This window comes from Falco cherrug, chromosome 2, assembly GCF_023634085.1.
Source record: "Falco cherrug isolate bFalChe1 chromosome 2, bFalChe1.pri, whole genome shotgun sequence".
Classification (NCBI taxonomy): Eukaryota; Metazoa; Chordata; class Aves; order Falconiformes; family Falconidae; genus Falco; species Falco cherrug.
This window is the reverse complement of record NC_073698.1, coordinates 107,227,682-107,249,827: the sequence shown is the minus strand read 5'-3', so window position 1 is coordinate 107,249,827 and position 22,146 is coordinate 107,227,682. Positions and strand designations below refer to the sequence as shown.

Here is a 22,146-nt window from a genome sequence, read left to right as displayed (position 1 = left end):
AATTAGGAGATCTGCATGATTGCAGTGTTCTTTATTTCCAGGAGGCCAGCAACTGTGGAAGTATTTTTAATTTTGGTGATTCTGTCCGCCCTTGCAGGAGTGAATGAGACTCATTTGAATGAAACAGCTATGATCTTTAAAGTGGCTTCCAGGTTGTTTTTCAGCCTGGAACGATGTATCTAATGATCTGTTGTCAGATTTCAAAACCATTCTGCAGATTTCTTATTACTAGCTAGCATACTTGCTCTTTTGCCTTGGCTACTTTCGTCCTTACATTCTCATCTCAGCTGACCAGTATGTAAAAAAACAATGAAATAAAAAGAAACTGGCAGGTGTAAGAAGACTTTAGGATGAAATGAATAGAAATTGTAGATTGAAATCAATTGCTATCCATTTCTTCTCATGTTTGAGCTTGTGTCTTTATATGCTGTTACCAAATTATGATCTTGTTTTCAGGGCAGAAGTCATGAATGTTCTCTTCCGTGGTTTATTTTTGCAAAATATATTTATACAAAGGGCTGTTTCATACCAGCAGTTCCACTAACTTTGCTGATACAATGTAGGGTTGTATTACCAAGCTGCTATTTGCAGGATGAGCACTTTGATATATATGTGTAAAACTTACCATGCGTCTGTGGTGCCAAGTCATTTTGAGTTTTGCTTATTACCAACAAATGCAAAACTAATATAAAAATGGGCCAAAGAGGAGAACGCAGTAATTTTCAATACTATGTTTAAGCGACTTTGAGTTACTTGTTTTCATACAGATAATTGAATTGTTCAGTAAGTAAATGTGGGTATTGTTCCATAGAGTAGGTCAGGTGACCTAGGTTTTTTGGTGTTTGTTTGTTTTTGTTTTTTTTTAAGGTAAGTGTTCCTAAAACCTTAACTGTTTTATTTCTTATGTGAAGGTAAAAAATTTGAAAACACAGAAATGTTTGGCCAGTATCCACTTCAAGTTAATGGCTTCAAAGATTTGCATGAGTGCCTAGAAGCTGCAATGATTGAAGGGGAAATTGAATCTCTCCATTCAGAAAACTCTGCAAAGTCTGGTCAGGAGGTAAGTGCTCCTGTGGGCTTCTCTCAGAGTGGTGTTGTAGTGCTCTTTATTTTTCAGTGGGGGTCATGGTTGTATTTTATTTGACCTGCCGTTGTTCAGGTTCTGATGTCTGGCGTAATTGGGTAGTTAGTTTGGGGGGGTTGTATCTCTCCTGGAGTATCGTATTTTTGTATCTTTCATAAGATAGGAAGTTCATGCTTATTAAAAGCTGGCCCAATTAAGTGCTTACAGTGGTGATTTGGCACAGGCTGGTTTCCACCTGTTGCTGATAGTTGATCTCCAGAGAGGCCATGGGTGTAACGCCCTGTGGTAGATAACCACTGCTCTGACTCGCTGCCCTGCGCCACGCTGTAAACAGCAGCTGAGCTGTGTGTTTGGCCATTGCTTCAGAGCATTGTTGTTGTTCCTCTGTGCCTCTATCTTGTAATTCCTCAGCACCCTAGACTTCTTCCCCTCTCCCCTTTTCACTGACATTTCCCAGCATATCCCCCTCTTTGCCCCCTGCAGTGGGCAATTCTCCTCCTCTTTGCTTGCGGTGGTGGGCAGACAATACTTGCTCTGTGGGCTGCTGTTCCTTCCAGGGGAGCTCTTGCTCAGAGCAGGAGGCTGCCAAATGTCAGAGTGTGCTGGAAGCATGGGTGGAAGGATTCAGATGGAGCCCCCCTAAGAAGTGGGGTATGCAGCGTTTGGGGCTGGGATGAGGTGATGGATGAGGTTCCTTGGACAGAAGTCACAGGTTAGGGAGAAGAGGTAGTTGTACCGATGGTGGTTTTAGAACCAAGAGGGCGTGCTCTGAAATGTCCCCTCTTAATGCTGGCATGTATGTATATGCCCGGAGTTTTTCTCTGGCTCTCTCTAATAACCTGTGGGTTGTTGATGTGGAAGTATGGGAATCCCTGTTACCTGTAAAGGCTGAGCTACTTTCTCTTTACACGGTTGTTATGTTTCATTACAGTTATTTTAAATTTGTGAAATCTGAGAAGATTTCTTCTTAAGCAAAAAAATCAGGTGTAGTTCCTTCCTTCCTGTTAATCTTTTGCAGTAACAAAGTTTTGCTGCCTTTATTCATGTCAGCATAAACACAGCCTTTAATTACTAAACCTAGTAATGCATACTGAAAGAATTCTCCAGTCTGCAGTTCTGTTTCCAATTTTGTGTTATCAACAAAAGTTTTACAGCATCCCTTTTTGCAGTCTCCTTTTCTGGTCAGCTATTATTGATCAAATATTGACCAACCAAATCAGGTGTTCATAAGCATTTTCAAATGTATTCGCACATCTTCCTGGATATGTTCTTCTTTCACAGGATGTTTCAAGTTGTTTTTTTTTTTTATTCCAGCATTTGCAGAAATGTATTTCAGGAAACATGCTCATTGTAATAAGACAACTAGAAGAAAAAAATCTTACAAATATCTTGGTACAATCCAAAATTCAGTTTCTTTATGCAAGGTGAAATCTTGTACGTATTTAGTACAAGAGCACAATTGTTCATGATACGGATTGAAGTTTGTCTTGCAGTGAAAACCTGTGTGCATTCATGCATAAAATGTCAGTTTAGTTATAAGTGCTTGACTAGAAATGTCAAACTTGGGGTGGGTTGGGTTTTTTTTGGTTTGGTTTTGATGTTTTCTTCTTTTAACCTCTAATGTCAAGAAACCGTAGGGAACAGAAGAATAGTCATGTACAGGTAGGTGTAGAGTGTTAAGGTTTGAGTTCTGTGAAACGTGAGTTTTAAACAGCTTGGCTTCTGAGCATGTGGACATGGGAGCGAAATAGTCATATGACAGGCTGACAACAGTGGCAAAATAAGAAAGGTAATGTTCTAAAGATAAAGTTCTAATCTAGAAAAACATTACTGCATTATTACCAGGGCCAAGTAAATTGCTTCAGGGAAACGTAACAAATTTATAGTGATTGCTGCTGTTAGTAGTTATGTTTAAACAAAATGCTTCAAAGATTTTACAGTGCATTAGAAGGTTTGGTGGTGCTGAAGGAAGCTGAATTTTTTGTAGTTTTAATGAAGTCTGTCTCTGCTGAAAAAAAGACTTCAAGTGGCATTCATCCAAGCTGGTAGATATCAAAGCTTAAAGAGAATATTCGTGTGGTAGTTGCATGTGTTAAAAGATCCTGAAAGTAATATCCTGTTTTTTAACCCCCTCCTTGTTCCCACCATTGCCTTTAATGGGGTATTTAGCTTGTTGTTCATTATTATTACAAATATTATCACAATGCCTAAAAGCCTCAGCCACGGAGTAGGGTGTCAGCAAGCAAGCTAATGTACAAACAGAGAAAAAGAAACATTCTGTGTCCCAAGTAACTTAAAATTCAAATTCAAGAGAAGATGGAGGTCAGTGTACTTCTGACTTTGAGTTAGAAGTGTGAGGAAAATGAGATCATGTTCGTCAGCATCATGGTTGATGAACTTCAGCCCATCAGCAGCTTGGTCACCATTAAGTGGTTTTAAGGCCTTGGAATGAAAGGGTTTCAGGAGGAAGGGCTGTGGTGTTGCTTTGCTGACTTCAGCATTGAGATTTATTGCTGTGTGAGGTTGCTGCAAGAGAGAGGTCATGATATCTCCTTTGAAACTGAAAAAGTGGTTAGTGGAGGCTGAAACAGGCAAGAAAAGGGAAGGCAGCTCACTTTGCATGTAAACAGGTGAGAGGAATGATGCTGAAGGCAGTGAACTGGGAAAATTCAGCAACATGCTGGAAACTTACGTGACAAGACTACGTGCACCAAGGCCAGGCAAGGGGAGAAGAGAGGAAACATTGCAGACATGTGGAGTGATGAGAACCTAGACCTGAATTTTAGCCATGAGCACAGGAATAAAGAGCTGTCTCAGAGGTATTGTATGAAAAGGCTATTCAAGACATGTGGCTGGATAGGAGAACTTGAAGTGAGTCCTGTCAAATGCCACATCTGGGCTACGGGCATTGGTGTCAGAAATATGTGGCAGCGGTGTCCGCAGTGATCAGGGAAGCTTGAGCTGATGGTTAGACATCCAAAATGTATTAAATGGATAGGTCATGGTTTTTATGTTGTAGAGTGGGGAGAAAAAACTAACTCTAATGCTCAATTTGGAGCTGAATTTGTCTTGTAGTTGAGAAACAAAGTGTGTAAGGAATGAAATGAGGACTAAGAATAAACCTGTACTGAATACTCGGAGAGAACTGGGATAAGGTCATGACGGTGTAGGCAGGTTGTGGACAGACTAGCAGTGATTTTTTCAGAGACATGTGCAGAAACTTCAGGAGAGGTTGTTAGTAGGGAGGGGATTTCAAGTAAAAGTATCAGTTTTACAGTGCTGAGAGAGCTTGTCTGACCCAGCCCAGGGTACTGGCTGATCTTGCTTCAGAGGTGGTCATTAGAAACTTTGATATCAGGTGAAAGAAAGGGTCAGAAACTTGAGTCAGAGGGAACCAGGGGGAAGAGCACTTGATACAGTGTAAACAACCCTTTCAGTGGCATTGGAGACTTAAAAGAGAACAGGACAAGTTGGCAAGGCAAGTAGGTTCAAGCGTAGGCCGCTTTTAATATGAGTGAGATAAATGTGAAAGGAAGAAGCCTTCCTGCCTGCTCTGCTTTAATGCAGATAGTGATGGATGAGTTGAAAAGCTCTGATGCAGCATGGGTGACAAATGGTCTTTGTTTACAGTGAAGGGGAAAGATGGGAACTTTGGAAAGCTTATGCCAATCCACCCTCTAAAACCTATTTCTCCCATAGCTTTGTCAGTCTGCAGGTATTGTACCATTATTACTGAAGTTCTGCTATTGGAAGGCGTTCATTGTGGGGTTTTCTGTTTTTCTTTTGTTCAGCATTGGTTCACTGAGCTGCCTCCTGTCTTAACTTTTGAGCTATCAAGATTTGAGTTTAATCAGGCTTTGGGGAGACCAGAGAAGATACACAACAAATTAGAATTTCCTCCAATTTTATATCTGGACAGGTACAGTACAATATTATCAACAGAGTCCTAGTATGAATATAAATTCAATCTCATGAGTTTTGTAAAGTTGCTGATATATCTTATACTTGCTCACATCACAGTAAATTACTGTTCTAATGAAAAAGTTAATTTTCATGGGTTTCTTCTGTTTCAGAAAATACACATAGATAACAATTAAAGACATGCTGCTACTTTGTGCCAAAACCCGCTTACATTTCAGTCTTTAATTTATTGCTAGGTAGTTGTGTACACGGGTAAAATGCCTTGAAAAATCACACTCTTTATGAGTCCATTTGGGGGAGAGAGTGAGAAGTCAGGTATTTTGTGGTGTTCCAGATAGACTGCATGGTTTGAAAAGGATTCTCAGCATCACTGTATGCTGTTAATGTGTGGAGATGAAATACCATGATGACTTTCAGTTAGATGCTGAATGTTATTTGTGAGCCTAAATAATGAAACAGAAGTATTGGTATGTGGTTGCTACTTAAACAACTTAATTTAGGAGCTTTCTAATACATCTTTGTCATTTGTGGTAAGAGCAGAGCTTTTGACACGGGAAGAAGCATCTTCTGAAAGTTGTGGGAGGGAAGGCTTAATGGGTTTACCATTTTCTTCTCAGTTCTGTTTTGCTGCTTAATATGTTGTATATTCTAGAGAGTGAGAGTTTTTATTAGCACCAAACAGTATGGCGGACAGGTACAGACCTCGGTTGCAGTGCTGGGATGCTATGGGCTGACACCTCTTTCTAAATTTCTTGTTTTACAGGTATATGCACAAAAACAGAGAAATAACAAGAATTAAACGGGATGAAATCAAGAGACTTAAAGAGTACCTCACGGTTTTACAACAGAGATTAGAACGGTACTATAGATAACTGTGTAAATGCAAATAATATTATGGGCTACGTAGAATAACTCCTTTCCGCTGTACATTTTGTGTGTAGTTATTTGCTCTAGATTTCCCTTCTCTATCTCTTTTCTTTCATCATTTTCCTTGGAAACAGTGTATAAGTGCAGTAATTCTGATGTGTGAAACATGCTAGGAAAGGCTTGCTTTATTTAATTGCAGTCAACCAGAAAAAAAAATCCTTTTTTTTTCTTTCTTTTTTTTTTTTTTTTTTTTTTTTGTATATGTGAGTCATGGCATTAATATGTTTTATGGTTAACAGATATTTAAGCTATGGTTCTGGTCCTAAACGATTCCCCTTGGTAGATGTCCTGCAGTATGCCTTGGAGTTCGCCTCCAGCAAGCCGGTGTGCACATCTCCTGTTGATGACCTGGGTGCTAGTGCCCCTGCCAGCAGCACGCTGCCCGCCCAGACCTCACCCAGGTAAGGGCTGCCTCCTGCTCTCCCAAGGTGAGAGGCTGATCATCCCTTCGGTGCAAACTCAGCCGCTGAGAGACAGAGGGGAGGGCATTTTACTGCTTCGTTCACCAGATCAATACAACTAGGGTTGTATCTCCTAAGGGGTATAGCATAAAGTTTCTGCTTTTGGCCTAGAAGTATTTTTCAGCACAACAGACTTAAATAAACCAAAATGTTTTTAATCTGGGTTTGTTTCATTTGCTTATAAAAATGTCTTTAGGTGTAAAATTGCCATGTGCACAATTCCATCTGCTGTTCCAAATAGACACAGTAGCCGGTGAGGTCACTGCTTGCCAAATGTATTGCTTAAGAATCTGGATGTGGGTAGCATGTATGTGCTGCAGAACCTCAAGGTTGCTGGGATACGGTTTGTCTGTTAATTTTTGCCTGGGAGTTAAGCTCCTTTTCTGCTTTGCAGCTTACACTTCTTGCTGAGTTTCTCAGGAACTTTGTGACATTTTAAATACAGAGTAGCTAAAGTATCAGGGAGGTAAAGGTTCAGTAATGTTGGTTTTCTCATTACTGAAGCTAGTAACTATTAGTAACTGTTATTAGGATAGGACTTGGCTAGGTGGATGCTAACAGTTTATAACACAGCTTTTTATATTGCATTTGGAAATTAGGGTTCTAGGTTCTGGTCCAGGCAAGATGGTTAACTTTGTAGTTCAGAGAAGTGAATTAATTTAAAAAAACATTTAAAAAATTTCAAATGTCCCACTGATACAATGCCAAGTAAAAATCGTGATGATTCATAAGAGAAGGCAAACTTTTAAAAGCTACAATTTCTTGCGTGAAATACAGCATCAGAAGTAATACACTTGCTCAAACTCCTATATAGGAAGTTTGTTCTGTAAATATGTATTATGTTTTGGTTTTTTTGTCAATCCATAGAAACACAACAGCATGTTATGTGAAGTGACATTGTCTGCTCTTAGTGTTCTCAGAACTTTATACTATCCATGTTCCTTAGGCTGTATGGTGATGCTGTATACAAAGTAAAAAGTCAGTAGCTTGCTAGAGTGATCCTCACATTCCTATTGTGCTTATAATTACATGCAGGTCATCTTGTTGATGGAAAGAAGAAAAATATCTGCAACAAGTTCTCATTTTTAATATTCTGCTGCTCTTGTAGAATTCTTCTGCTTTGCTGTTTGAGTTAGAAGACTTGTTTGGAACAAGTTTGGATATTTTGGTGCTAAATTTCCAGTGTGCTGTAAATATTAGTGGTCCCTTCATTATTGCTGTTCAGCTAACATAAGTTGTAGGTAGGCAGCTGGAAAAAGACCATTTTCTGGGCATAAGACATGTAAATAAGTTATTAAACAGAGAACTTGTATTTCATTTGATTTTATGATCAATGGGCCATAAGACAAGCCGCTGTGATTTTTCTTTTTCCAGTGTGGCCATAAATGTTTCAAACCACAGTGGTTACTTGTGTAACATTATTTGAAGGTGTTGAGTAGCATTTCAAGTACAGCAACCTGTGGCTTGACTGATCCAATTCTGATTCCTGCATATTTGGTAGTGGCAGCTAGAGTTGTTGTTGTGCTAACGTAGTGCACCACAAAGTTTTTCAGAATTGACATGCTAATTCCATATTGATGCTATAGGTACCTTTCCTGTATCACACTGTAGGAAACCACTATCTTTTAAAATTTCTGGTTTCAGATGAAAAGCTTATTTTTATGGTGTAACTTTTAGTTTGTATACATGATTGTTCAATTTTTGTATTTCATGTTTTGAATGAATGCAGCACAACAGAGCAGCAGGGGCCTTCATCTTCAGATGTTCCAAGCACGTCTCCTGTACAAAGATCAGTAATACATAAACCATTCACACAATCACGAATTCCTCCTGATCTGCCAATGCATCCGGCACCAAGGCACATCACTGAGGAAGAGCTGTCTGTCCTAGAAGGCTGTTTACATCGCTGGAGGACCGAAGTAGAGAATGACACTAGAGGTAGTGTCACAAGCTGGGGAATGCATTTGCTGTTGGAATAGATTTGTGGAAGCAGGGGAAATCGCCTCAATGTCCATGTGTATTGAGCTGCTTGTTTCATACCCCTAAACTTCTCTCTCAGACATAGGAAGGGAAGTCAGAGATTGTAGTAGACCGCAGGTACATAAACTGAACCCGCACACTGCTTTGAGTGAGGTGTACACAGGTTTTTCAGTGCAGGTTTCTGTGTGCATGGTGTTGTGGGGAGTAGGGTGAAACAGAAATGGGATCCACGGCACAGAACATCTCAGCAGATGTCTGAGCTGTCAGTGTTAATAGTGGCTGGGCCTGTGCTGTGACGTGGTGCTCTGCAGGCAAGTTTAGGGTAGAGCGACCCCTTCCATAAGGGAAAATACAGCAAATTTCGAAGCAAAGTTTATTTTGGAGTGGGTAGAGCTTAGTCTGTTCTGTTTCTCTGAGGGAAACAAGGGAAGCAGTTACTCCAGCAGGAGTGGGCTTGGCTGAGGTCTAGGAAACAAGCAATAGCATGTTATGGATCACTCTCTCTGCTTTATCGTGCAAGAAGGTTTAGTGTTTGACATGTAGGTATATAAACAGATGCACCAAATGTGAAATGTACCCTTGTTTGTCTTTTAATGAGATAAAATAAAGATGTAGGCATGTGCAATTATGCAGCCTCATGGAAGAGAGCTTCTTTTTTAATTTTTCTTTTAGATTTACAAGAAAGTATATCTAGAATACATCGGACAATTGAATTGATGTACTCTGACAAAACAATGGTCCAAGTAAGTACAATTTCTGCATGAGATAATTCAAAATAGATCCTTTTTGTCACTTTCAATTAGAAGTTCTTAGATGCTTGAAAATAGAGCGAGTATACAACAATTATGTATGATGGTTTGAGAAATTTCACTGGAAAGTCATATTGAGTTTTGTAAACCTTTTACTTACGCACAGTAAGATGAAAGGCCATGTTGCAATATTTTACAGGTGACTTCCTTAAGTTTAAGCAGCCTTGTGATGAAAAGCCCAAATATGTTCTAGCTGTGATCCACTTTTTTAGCTTGAATGCAGAACTTTGGTTTTTGTATAACACAATAAAATTTTCTCACCGTGATTTGACCATATTGCTAGGTAATCTTCTGGCTTTAAGGTGGCAAAGCTTTAGACACAAAGTGTTTATCTTTTTACTTTGATGCTTATTGCCGTTGTGTATTGCAACTTGCATACTAATACTTGGGAACTTAGGGCTCCTGTTTTTAATTTGTAGTTATTAATGCCTGTGGGTTTGTTTTTGTTGGTTTTTTTTTTTTAAACTTGTGTCTAGATTTAGTATCAGTCACAACCCTGACTATTAGTCTGAGCTGCCTTTTTAGGGAGATCTTCATGCTGTGTAATCTGAACAGCATTTTTAGAATGCCTTACTAGAGTTTTGGCTCTTCTGGTATTATATTCACATACTCATATTTGCTTACTTTGACAGGTTTTAAGGTTAAGGATTACTTCCTCTGTTACTTTCTGTTAGTAGAAAGAACTATTTTCCTTCCAAGTAAGATCTGTTTAGCTTACAGTTTTCCTTTGAGATACACTTCCGTTTTTTACGTGGCTTGTAATAGTTCCTGGCAGCTGAACTCTGATGTTAAGGGGTTTGGGCACACTTGCCTAGATGGCTTTCTTGAAGCTTGCTACTGGCAGGCTTTTTTTTTTTACCCCCTTAATGCTTGTGTTATGACGTGTAGCCTTTAGCCTTCCTGTTACCTAATAGTATAATGAAGTAATTTAGTGGTCTCGCATCCAAATAGTCTACCTGGGTTGGCTTAGGTGTTACAGGAGGAAATGCCTCTGGATGGTAAAGATATTAGTCAGCAATCATTGCAATGGAAAAGGGAGATCAGTTAATAACAGACTTTGTCCTAGTGCAGATTTTTATAATGTAAACTAGATTTTTTGTTTTTTCTTGTTTTAAAACAGAATTCCAGAAATGGAGGAGGATGAAGATGATGATAGATTTGTAGAGGGGCATTCTGTGCCTTGCCTGAAAGCAGTGGTGTGTGTTAAGTGGTTGTTAGGGAACAAGTAGGTACTGAACCCATCTGAAATCACAGGCTGGAGGTGAAGGCTGCCTTTATTCAGCTCAGGTGGTTTTCTCCTTGTGGGTGTGTTGGCACAACAGGAAGGAGCCTCACGCTTGTGAGTCAATAAGGTCTGGACACAGAAAACTAGATTTCCTAAGGAAAACATTATATTTACAGGATGCTTCCTAGTGTTTATGTGAAGTATTTAAAAAGTTCTTTAACTTCTCCTTGTGTCCCCTTTGATTCTAAGGAAACTACAGTTGTCCATAAAACCCTTGTCAAACTGTTACCTGAAACACATTCCCAAAATTCTTATTTTTGTCTCGCTCTCCTGAATGCGTAGATTTAATCAGCTGCTTATTTGATTATTTCCCTCCTTCTGTGAACTTGCTGTGGGGAAATGTCACACCTGTTTTTCCTGTGAGACTTCATCTTTGACGTATCATCTTTGATATATCTATTCTGTAGCTACATGTGACACGGTTGGTGAAGCTCCATTTCTGTTTCATGACTAGTAAGTGTAAGCTAAGAAGTTTAACACCTACTTGTTTTGCCCTGTACTGTTAACTACTGTTGATATAACGGCTTATTGCAAGAGACACCTGTTGGCACTGAACTTGCCTATCCCCCAGTGACAGACCTTTGTGGGGAACCTTTCTGGAAGCTGAGCATGGATGACTGTCAGCTGGTTCTCCAGAGGTGGAGGAAAGGGTAGGGCCTCTCAGGCTGACCCAGTTAGCATGGTTTTAAGTAAAAGGATTTAAATTCACCTGGGATTTTAATGTCCTATTTTAGCGTGAGGAAACTTTATTGTTGACGTCTAAAGAGACTTCACCCTTTTTTAAATGAAGATCCGCATATATTTATGTGTGTATGTATGGGATTGCAATCATCTTAAGAAGGCTTTCACACTGGTTTGATAACAGATGTTAAAAAACCCAGAGCATTCGGATTTAAGGACTTGCTAGGATTTCCTCTGTGTATACTTCTTGTGTTTCGGGGATTTACAGTGTTGTTTTGTTTCTGGGATGACAGAGTGTTTGATTCCAGCTGCTGTGCAGTCAGTCAGCTTTACAGTTTAAGGTGTGTGTGGAGGGGTGTTTGCGAAAACTCCAGCACTTGCATATAGCCTGGAAAAGAATGGTCAAGTTAAAAATTACTTCACGGAGTTTCTCAAGTCATAGTTACATATGTATTTATGGTTACTGATTATTATGGTGCTCAAGTGGTATTTGCAACAAATATTTAGTACATCTTGTGTTAAACAGAAGATTTATCTACAGTCCAGACTGTAACACCAGTAAAAGATGGTTTCAGGTTTTTCATCCTAGGTGAGCTGTTGTCATTCTGGCATACTGTGCATAGCAGGGAAGGTCAGTTTTCCCTGTTATGTTGCATGTGCTGTTTCAGCAGGTTGAAAGGAGAGCCGATCGCTAAGATGCTTTTTAAAGACTTGTAAGGAAGCACCCGCTCATTCTGCTCCCCCTGTTCCCCCTATTTCCAGCTGCTTAAGTAGAAACTAGGTTTCCCGTTCTCCTTACTTGTCAGTGGACACATGTAACCCGGGATACTTTTTACATTGCTCCTAGAAACTGGTATGTTCCTTCCCTGCCTCAGCAGGAGCAGAGGACTCATTTATGTGTTCCAGTCTCCTTTTGGCAATGCTTTTACTGATACATTTTAAATACTGGAAAACAGTTGTATTCCTATTCTACTGTAAAAATTTTATTTTTGGTTAATGGAAGTATTCAACTCCCAGATGTTCCTTTAAACACATGCTGTTAGTAGCAAATAGAAAACACAGAGTTTTATTACCTTGAATTTGCATGTGCCTTTCCAGACTTCCAGACAAGGATACCAAGTTGGAACTGGAGGAAATCATAGAGGCCCAAGGCTGATGTATTTGAGGGCTTTTTTTGTAGATAGAAGGAGGGTAGGAATATTCAAGAATTAAGACGAGAGGATGCCTGGCAGTAAAGACAGCAAAGTAGATATTTCTGCTATAGACTAACTAATGTTTTTAAGATCTCTTGTAACTAGTAATGGTAAGTAAAATAGCTTAAAATCCTTTTGCTATGTGGGTTGTAGTTTTACCTTTTTTGTTTTTCCTCTGTCATGTTTTGAACCTGTTTGACTTAATTTTTGTTACTTTTATTTAGCATAGCTACTCTTGCTGGCAGGTAGTACGAACTAAATGCTGACAAGGAGAGTTTGACATTTTGTTGTTCTTTTTTTGTTTGGTGTTTTTGTTTAAGGTTCCTTATAGGTTGCATGCTGTACTAGTTCATGAAGGTCAAGCTAATGCAGGACACTACTGGGCATATATTTACGACCACCACCAGAACAGATGGATGAAATACAATGATATTTCTGTGACAAAGTCAACTTGGGAAGAGTTGGAACGGGACTCTTTTGGTGGTTACAGGAATGCCAGTGCATATTGTTTAATGTATATCAATGATAAGGAACAATACTTGATACAAGGTAATGTTATAGGTATGTTTTCTGGATGATATAGAGTAGCTGATTATATTGATGAAGAGAGCATCTTTCAGATGGATTTCTAGATTTTTGAAATTATTTTAATAGTTATTGAAAGTTCTATTTCTCCTCATAACTGCTAGCCAGATTGTTTTTCTGGGTGGAACAATTGCTTTTCAACTTTTAGCTTAATAAAATATAAAGATAGCGCCAGTGTTTCAGCATTATTAAGAGAGCAAAATAAACTAAGTTTGCTAATTTGTAAACATTTTAGCCATGTGATCACATGTAGAGAAATTTGGAAAGGTTATCTAACCAAGTATTAGAACAGAAATGTAGAAATAAAGAAATGAGCCTCTCAACATTAAAATCATTGTGTAGCTTTTTTTTTTTTTCTTCTCCATAAGCTTCAGAGCTCTGAACTTCACTGGAGTGTGAAAACTTGAGGCTTTATGCAGTATATTGAACTGTGAATAACTCAGCCCTACCAACCACACATTAAACCAAACTAATACATGAACTGGGAAATTCTTTTTCAAGTCAGGTAGTAGTATGTAATTATAAGGTCTGTACAGAAGTGTTTGGAGAGAGGGCGAAGATCCCTGAGCATGAGTTTTGTGGGGCCTGGTAATGGCAGCTGGGGAGCTGACTGTGAAAATGGCCAGAGATTCAATAACAGGCCCTGGAAAATTCTCATGCTGCTGCCTTTTCATAGGGCAGAAAGCTAGAGTGCTCATTTGTTCAGTTTTTAAATGAGAACCGATATTAACCTTGACATTTCTAGATTGCAGTTAGTAGTGGACTTGCAACCGTAGGGTTTATGGGACCTGTAGGGTGGCTGTGACACTTTAATTAAATCTGGGGCCTGCTTGCTGGGGGATAATTGCAGCCGTGTGATCCCCTAGGATCTAGAATACTCTTTCAGAGACCATTCTCAAAGCAAAAAGGAAGGTTACTTAGTACAGCTGGTGTTCTTATCTGTTGACTTTACAAATCCCTGTAGGCCCACTCTCTTTCCCCTTTTCTGCTGGGGATTTGAGTTGTGTCCAGCTCCATGTGGCAGTAATGCAATCAAGCTGTGGTGGTTTTTTTGTGACTTTTTGCTGAACGTTCACAATCATTAGGTGCTCATGACCCAAAAGGCTCATCTTTCAAAATGGCAATGACCTGATGGTGCCCAAGAACACCAGTAAGTCCAAAGACTGCAAGAGCAGTAGCCATACCTCTCAGTAGCAGAGGAATGCCCAACAGATAATAAAACCAGTTAAAATAATATAGTTTGGGGGGTTTGGTGCTGTACTGTATGTTTCCAGTAACTCACTTGATGAAAAGTGTCGAACATGCTTCCTTTTCTCCTATTTTTCTTCTTCTGAAATTTGTATGTTATGTTACTGCAGAGGAGTTCAACAAAGAAACAGGACAGATCCTTGTTGGAATGGATACGCTACCTTCTGATCTAAGGGATTACGTCAAGGAAGACAATAAACGTTTTGAAAAAGAACTCGAAGAATGGGATGCAGAACTTGCTCAGAAAGCACAGCAGGAGAAGTTGTTATCTCAGATACCCAGGGCACCAGCACCGTCACCTGCTCCAGGTTAGCTTCTCCTACCTGTTTGTAAAAGCTTAAGAAATGTATAAAAAGTTAATATGTGTAATCTCGAATTATAACTATTTACTTGGCCAAGGTAACTGTACTTGAAGTTTAGTCTGTTGGAGTTTTAGGCTTTTTGCAATTTTTATTTAAAGGAGAAAAATTACTGGTTCTTCTGTCTTTTCCCTGTCAGTTGTGCTTAGCTTTTGCTAAATCAGTTTATTTTTTTCCATAGAAACTTTGGCCTTCTAAGATAATTATTAACAGGTTTCACCAGTGTGTTCTGAGAATTTGTTAGTCCATAAGTAGTGCATATTCTTCAACTCAGAGTGAGTAAAGACCTACCTTTGCATTTTAAATTAGGACAAAATTTAGATCTGAAGAGAGTAATTATTTATTAGGTGTGATGTAGTAAATAGAGTTAGAAGTAGTAGAAGAGATTACTATGTAAAAATGAGGATGCTAAAACTGTGGAGAAGACCCTGAACAGCAACAGTGAGGCCAATGCTGTTAAGAACCTAGCTAATAAAGACCGCTGGCAATCTGATTATAAAACATATGCATGGTTTGACACAGAAAAACCTGTCAAGCTTTAGGTTACATTCACCTCTTGCTCCATTGCATAAGGCTATACATATGTTATGTGAAAGATGACATGATGGATTTGTGTAGTGAGACTGCTGTCCAGATGTTCTCATTGTTGTATTTCAGTCATTAAGGCTGAGCATGTATTTCTCATAACTACGTATGACTACAAACTGAATGTAAAAAGTGCAGTGATTTAATGACGCTTCTCTTTTTTGCAAACTCTACAGAGAGTGACTTCATCTTTTATATCTCTTGACTTCACAAACACTTTGAGACTGATATTAGTTCTTTTGTTAATAATGGAAAGTACTAAATGAATGTTTTAATTGTCTGCCAAAATTTGCTTTCATCATGTAAGGAGTATAAGACACTACTTGTGCTAATCAATTTTATTGTCTTCAAGTGGGGGAGACTTTGAGATTTCCCTGAAGTCAGAAGAACATAATGTGTTGATTATTTTGTGAAGTACAAATACATCTGGCACTCAAAAGACTCAAGACTTCCTTGGACCTGTATCCCACAGGAAGTCCAAGTAGAAGCTCATCTTTGCTCTCAGTCGTCCCCTGTATGGTTGATTGAACGTCCCTCACTTGAGAACCTTTATGGGTCTCTAGACAGGACAGGTCTGTTGTTCCTAATACAACATCATGGGTCCATTTATATGAGTGTTCAGAATGACCTGAGACACAGGCTGGTGTAAAGTTGTATTTGTGAATGCTGTGACCTACCCTGCATTTTCTGTTTGGGTGACGTTATCTGTATTTAGAAGACAGTGATCCAAATGAAACTAATCAATTGAAAAAAGTCATGCTTATGTTAACACACAAAATTGTTATCTTATTTCTGTCACTAAGTTCAAGCAGGAGAACCAGAATATTTAGAGCAGCCATCAAGAACTGATATTTCAAAGCACTTAAAAGAAGATTCTGTACAAGCAATCAATAAAGCATTAGCTGAACAAGAAGACAGAGCTCCAGAAGCTATAATGGATACGGTGAGGATAATTTGAAGCTTGAAATGCTTCTTTTTGCTTTTCTTTTGTAAGTGGAAATGATGTAATAGTTTATATAAGGGTGTGTGTGGAAACTTTGCACTATAAATTGCTGTTTTTTCAGGGACTGTCCGACACTAAAGTCCACCCAGAAAGTGCGCAGTACAGTAATGGGTGTAGAACTAAAATATTAAGATAATATCCTCTGTGTAGATTAGAGTACTTGTCAAGACTACAGCTTATTTTTTAAATGGCAATAATGTGCTTGTGCCCACCATTTTTTCAAAATGTTAGACAGTTACATTTATTTTTGAGGGGTAAACACTGACGTTCCTTGTAAAAGACCTGAAAAATACTGTTTTAAAAATTCAGGCTTTTATCTGAGAAATACAAGATTATAATTGAATTCCTTTGAAAGACCTATGGAAGTTAAAGTAGCTTTGAAAAATAAGGAGTTTTTCAACAGTATTCTGTAGCTTTAATGCAAATTCACAAGTTGATGAAAATTATTTCTTTGTGATTCATCAGATGCATATATTAACTTAAAATAGTTATAAGAATCAGTGTTGGGAGATTAGGTTTTACTTCATACAGTATATCCTAAGAGAAGTTGGACATTAACTACTCACGAGTTATTAATGAAACTAATATTTAACAGGGTTTTTTCTTTCAACACATGCTTGTTTTGTCCTATAAGTATACGGATTACTGAGTAATATATTTTCCAGAAAAGCAAGTGCCTTGAGAGCAATACCTGCATCTGTCTTGGAACCATATCCATAAGGATAAAACATATGAAATGTACAGTATAACTTCCTTACACACCCCTAGTAACCACTAGAGATATGAACAGTTTAGATCTGTGCAAAACCTGAAGCATGCTTCCTAATTTCGGGTATGAAACGAGCTGTCTAGCCCCAGATATCCTTGGGGCGAACAGGAAAGTCCTCTAACACCTTTGAAAATGGTGTGACAACTTGTTGACTCTTGCACCTGACGTGTTTTCCATCTCTCCTGTGCTGACAGGAGAGCAGAGAAGCACGCTTTCTCTGTTTAACTGAAATGGAAGCCAACAGGGAAACTGATCTTAACCCTGGATGAAAAGGTGCTCTAATATTTTAGGCTACTGTGTATCTGACTTTGAGTTCTGGGAACACAGAACAGCTTAGGGGGAGCCTGTTTAAGTTAAGTTACCTCCAGCTAAGAGATAGCTATGAAGATACCAAACACATGATACAATGTCTTGCATGATGCTGTCCGCTTTCTAGAGTCTGTGAACATCCATTCCAGTGGGATGTTGAAGGATCTTACAGACTGGATTCTGTGGATCAAGTTTTTAGTTTAGGCTAATAACATTTTGTGCAGTTGATCAGCCTTAGGACTTGACAAGACTGTGATTGAGGAACCACATGGGGACCATCATGATAGGCATAATGAGACAGGTGCAGGTTGTTTTATTCCGATATTTTCACTGCTTTGTTCTGCAACAAGTGGTTTGCTCTCATATTGCAAAAACACAAACCCCCAAACCATGCCAAGTCTTTTATTTAGAAACAAACATATTTCAGCTGTTGGAATCTAAAGCCAATTTCTAGATATGCTGAAGGTATTCTATTAATGTTTAAAAGGTGCTGTCTATATACCAAAATTTGACTTAGCCAGAATTATTCTTGGTTCTCAGTATATCAGCATGCTTTTACATTATTCTGCTTCCATATGCATTCTGACATTGAGGCATATATTCTTTTGCTCCACTTTTTTTATTTGTCCTTTTGAAAGCAAGGAAAGCCAACATCAGAACATGTAATAAACAGCATTGTGGGTTAGTCACCACATGATCATTTGTGTCCATTTTCCACCCTTTTGTCCTTTTTTCTGCCCTCTGCACAGTCTTCCTTTTGTATTTATGTAGTGCTGGGTGTAAACAGATACTGTGTGTGTTTCTGGAATCTTTGTTAAGAAGTGAGACTATTGTAATAGCTGCAGAGCAAGTAGCATGACACTTCGTGATAGCTTAGAATAGAGTCAAAGTTTAAGTTCTGCAAATGTTGTAAAATGGCTATCATACAATCGTAGGCCATGGGAGCTGAGATTAGTCTCTATTGTTGTTTAAAACTTTAAAATAGCAAGAATCGTCCCCTCATTTTTCTAATTACGCTGCTAAAAAGCCCTGATGAATGTAATGCACCTTTAAATAATCTTTCAAATATTTTGATTGCTAGAGGCTTTTTGTTTGGTTGGTTTGTTTGTGTTTGTTTTTTTTTCCCCCTAGAGCATCAGGAAGTTTTAAACTTTAGCTTGTTGCCATCCCTTAGCATAAATTCATCAGATACTTCAGATATATTTAGTAAATTTTTTGGTGAAATGTATGAAAAGTAGTAGTTGACAGACTCATCCTTTAACAACTGCCTAAAATTGGTAATGGATGTTAGAGTTGTAATACTGGCATCATAACCTGTAAAGAAGTAATTAGGAAATAAAAAGCAAATTAAGTCTTTTTAATAATTATGGCTTAATTTCAAAATGTACTGTGTAAAAAATAGAGAATATAAATGATAATCACAGTTTTTCTCAGAACTTAAGCAGTGCATATAGTTTTACTTGATCAGCCTGTCAGTTTGCACCTCTGTAATTTTCTCTTTTCTGATTATTACCTTTTTTTTCCCCACACACATACTGACAATGGTTTTCTTCTGCAGAGCTCTGATAATGCCCCAGCTCAACCAGCTCCTAACCAGCGAGTTGTAGAGGTGGCGATTCCTGATGTAGGGACTTTTGTGATTGAGTCAGAGGAGGGGGGTTATGACGATGAGGTACATCTGATTGCAGTTGTGTGCACCGCTCCTCCTCGGTGCTTTCTTGTGCTGCCTGATGACAATTTTTGGCATGTTTGCACATTGTGACACCTAACAGATTTCTGCAAAACTAAATGCTTAGCAATTTGTAGCCTTAACAATGTCTTAATTTGTCGTGAAGTGTGAAAGGAAGGCACTAGCTACTCTTAATTGGGCACGCTTTGCATGGTACCATTTACACGGGAGGTATATTTGTCGTCTTAGCTGTGGAAGTTGAATGTTTGTGTTAGGCCAGATAGCATTTGAAATGCTGGTGGTAGACTACTACGTTATTTAAAGTGACAGGATAGTGAGTGATGTTGTTAACGTTTGTGCTTTTTTTTTTTTGTCAGTCCAATAAAGCTAATGTTCAAGTCCAATCCCTTATTTCCCAAGGTTAAGCTTTTCAGACTTAAAGGATTAAATTACTTGTGGAAATAACCTGAAACTGGTATGTCTGGTGGAGCTGACTCTTCCAAAACTTAAGAAAAAAACCAAACAATAAAACCCGCAAAAATTATTTTTTCCCAATTCAGACCAAGGGTGATGCATGTGCCTGGAACTACTTGAGGAACAGATGAGAGGCCCATGTTATCCTGAGAGATGCTATTTTCTGCTGCCCTATTTTAGCAGCAGAAGGCAACACTGCTAGGTCATCAAGCTGTCCTGCCTTGACACTGATGACTCCATGTTTGGTTTGGTTGGGAATAGTGCTGGCGCAGCCCGTATTTGCAGGTGTCTGCTATGTGGAGCTTTTGCTTCCCTAGGCAAATGGGTATTGCAAGTCACTCTGCCATGTAATTGTGATCAGTTGTAACCGGGATTATGGAATGGGGAAAACCCCCCCGATTTAATTGACATCATCACGTGGAGTTTGGCTTCTCATAGATGAGTAGTCTCCACCTTCAAAGGCATGATGATTTAACCTTACCTAGTGACCTGGTTTTTGGGGGTGGTTTTTTTTAATTTTTCCCCACTGTTGTCCTCATGCCATTATCTTTCTAGAGGGTGATAACTTTCTTCCCTCTCTCCCTGATCCTTTTGTAAGCGTATTCAGTCTTTTTTAATGCTGTTCTTATTTGTGGGAAACTTTTCCGGAGAGTTTAGGGCTCTTCCTCTTTTGTTGCTGTGCCAGCTATACCTTGGGCAGGGAAAGAGGGAGTGCTTATCTTTTCTCACAGATAACAAAGGAGAAAGGCCTTTCTGAGTAACCTAGATACAGCAAATTGTTTGTGTACAACTGATGTGAATAGCTGTGAGATGTCTTATGTTTGGCTTTGTGTTTGTTAAATATTTTAAGTTTGATTTTTTTGTTAGAATTTGCCTGCAAATGCTTCAAGGAACCAATTGCATTTGCAGGAGTAGGTCCCTTATTTTGATCTTGACATGCATAAAATATGGGCAGTGTAGTTTACTATGTTTTTAGTATAGTAATTGGGTGATTTTTCTACTCAAAACACTTTTATTTACTTACTTTATTTTTTTTATCCTTTTGTGGCCATGGCTAGCACTGATTCAGCATGCAGTTTCTGATGGATACTAATGCTGAATGGTGCATGTTCCTTTTCTAGGAAGCTTTGACCATGTAACTTTTAAATATTATTTGACACAGTTCTATTTTTGTAATCTTCCTTTAATCATATGTTGTTACAGTAAAAATACATACATACACATGCCGTGACTGATTTGCAGAATATGCACACCAGATCTGTATTGAAACGTGCCATTTCAATGTATGCATGCATTAAGTTGTTTTTTATCTTGCATGAGACTAAAAGCATATTGAATTTGGTCATTAAAATATTAATCATTCAAAACTTTTACCTTAAATCCCTTGTGGCAGGTCATGCTGACCCCGAACATGCAAGGTATTATCATGGCTATAGGTAAAGCCAGGAATGTTTATGACAGGTGTGGGCCAGAAGCAGGGTTCTTTAAGGTACAACTAACATTTTCAACTTTTTCTCCTGACTTTTCTTGTTACGTATGCCTTCTTCTTCCACCCTTTACATATTAAGATTGTTCCAGTGTTTATACGTTCTTTTCTATGATATCAGTCCTCTGTTTAGATATTTCTGCCTTGAAAAATAGCTAGCTATTTCCCTGTTGATTCAGCTATATCAGTATCTTACATACCTTTCTGCATTTTAAGAGTGGTGAATAATATTCTTAGAATCTTAAGAATAGTGGCAAGTAACATGAAACCTAGATGTGTAATCCATAGGAACAGGTTTTGGTTTTTTCCCCCTGCTAGTACCAAAACCCATGCCTTCACTAGACTGTTTGGGATGTCAGTTTTTTCACCCAGGAACATCAGTGTTTAGTCATTGGTTCTTTATTTCAAAGAGGTGTTCTTGTTTTGTTTTTTTAGTAAATCTAAATTGCTTTCTTTTGTGTAACTGCATGGGTGTCAGTACTCTATTTAGCAGTGTTTTACTACTGGGAATTAGACATTAAGCTTTTTGTGGTTATTACTCTTCACAGCAATATCAGATTTAAATATGTGTTAGTCTTAAATACACAAACTTCTGAGCATTTTTAGCTCACAATCTTTTGAATTTTCAGGATATTATGAGGGGAATTACTTCAATGTAAAATCCTCTCAAATGTGATTTGGAGAGGGGGAAGAAGTTTCTGGCTTGTCAAGCAGTCTGTTCTCTTCTTAATTGTTATGGTGTAGTTGCACTAGAAGAAATTGTAAAAACAAAAAGAAACCAGAAAAAAACCAAACAAACTACAGTCAAACAAAAACCAAACAAACCCACCACCAAAAAAAATCTCCAATCTCTTGGTAAGGAAATTGAACTCTCACGGGTTTGTTTTGGGGTTTTTTATAATGGATACTGAAAGAAGAATTATGACCATAATATTTGTTTGCAGGGCCATCTCTGTTAACCGTGCCTGCTCTCAGGGAATGAATACCCACCCGCTGTAGCCTCTCCTTAGTGAAGTAGCTTTTGTTAGGGGTTCACTGTTGGTTTTTTTCAGATTTATTACTTTTTAAAAGTACTAGATTAACATCTTTTCATGAAGTTGAAAAAAAAAAAATTCCTCATGTGATAAAATCAAATTCTTTTCCGGAAAGTTTAAATACACCTAATTATTTTTTTAATGTGGAGGTTATTTTGGTAATTTTAGAACAGAAATGCAGTTCAAAATAAAATTATATTTAATGCTTCAGAGATATCAAAACAGTGCTCAGGTGAAATGTGTTTTGGTCTTTAATTTTGAATACTTAAACATTTTCCCTTCAC

At 38.3% G+C, this 22,146-nt stretch overlaps 1 protein-coding gene across 3 annotated transcripts in view; it reads left to right on the top strand.

Moving 5' to 3' along the window:
* USP25 (ubiquitin specific peptidase 25) overlaps positions 1–22,146 on the top strand; it is a 97,155-nt gene that overhangs the window by 63,309 nt on the left and 11,700 nt on the right. For 2 of the 3 annotated variants that reach the window (XM_055701878.1, XM_055701880.1), the window contains 11 exons: positions 912–1,060; positions 4,876–5,003; positions 5,769–5,864; positions 6,172–6,333; positions 8,123–8,331; positions 9,046–9,116; positions 12,662–12,890; positions 14,285–14,482; positions 15,922–16,061; positions 18,758–18,871; positions 20,736–20,831. In XM_055701878.1, coding sequence (XP_055557853.1) covers positions 912–1,060; positions 4,876–5,003; positions 5,769–5,864; positions 6,172–6,333; positions 8,123–8,331; positions 9,046–9,116; positions 12,662–12,890; positions 14,285–14,482; positions 15,922–16,061; positions 18,758–18,871; positions 20,736–20,831 — 1,592 coding nt within the window. The remainder of the gene's footprint in view (positions 1–911; positions 1,061–4,875; positions 5,004–5,768; positions 5,865–6,171; positions 6,334–8,122; positions 8,332–9,045; positions 9,117–12,661; positions 12,891–14,284; positions 14,483–15,921; positions 16,062–18,757; positions 18,872–20,735; positions 20,832–22,146) is intronic. The other variant, XM_055701879.1, reaches the window with a different exon arrangement.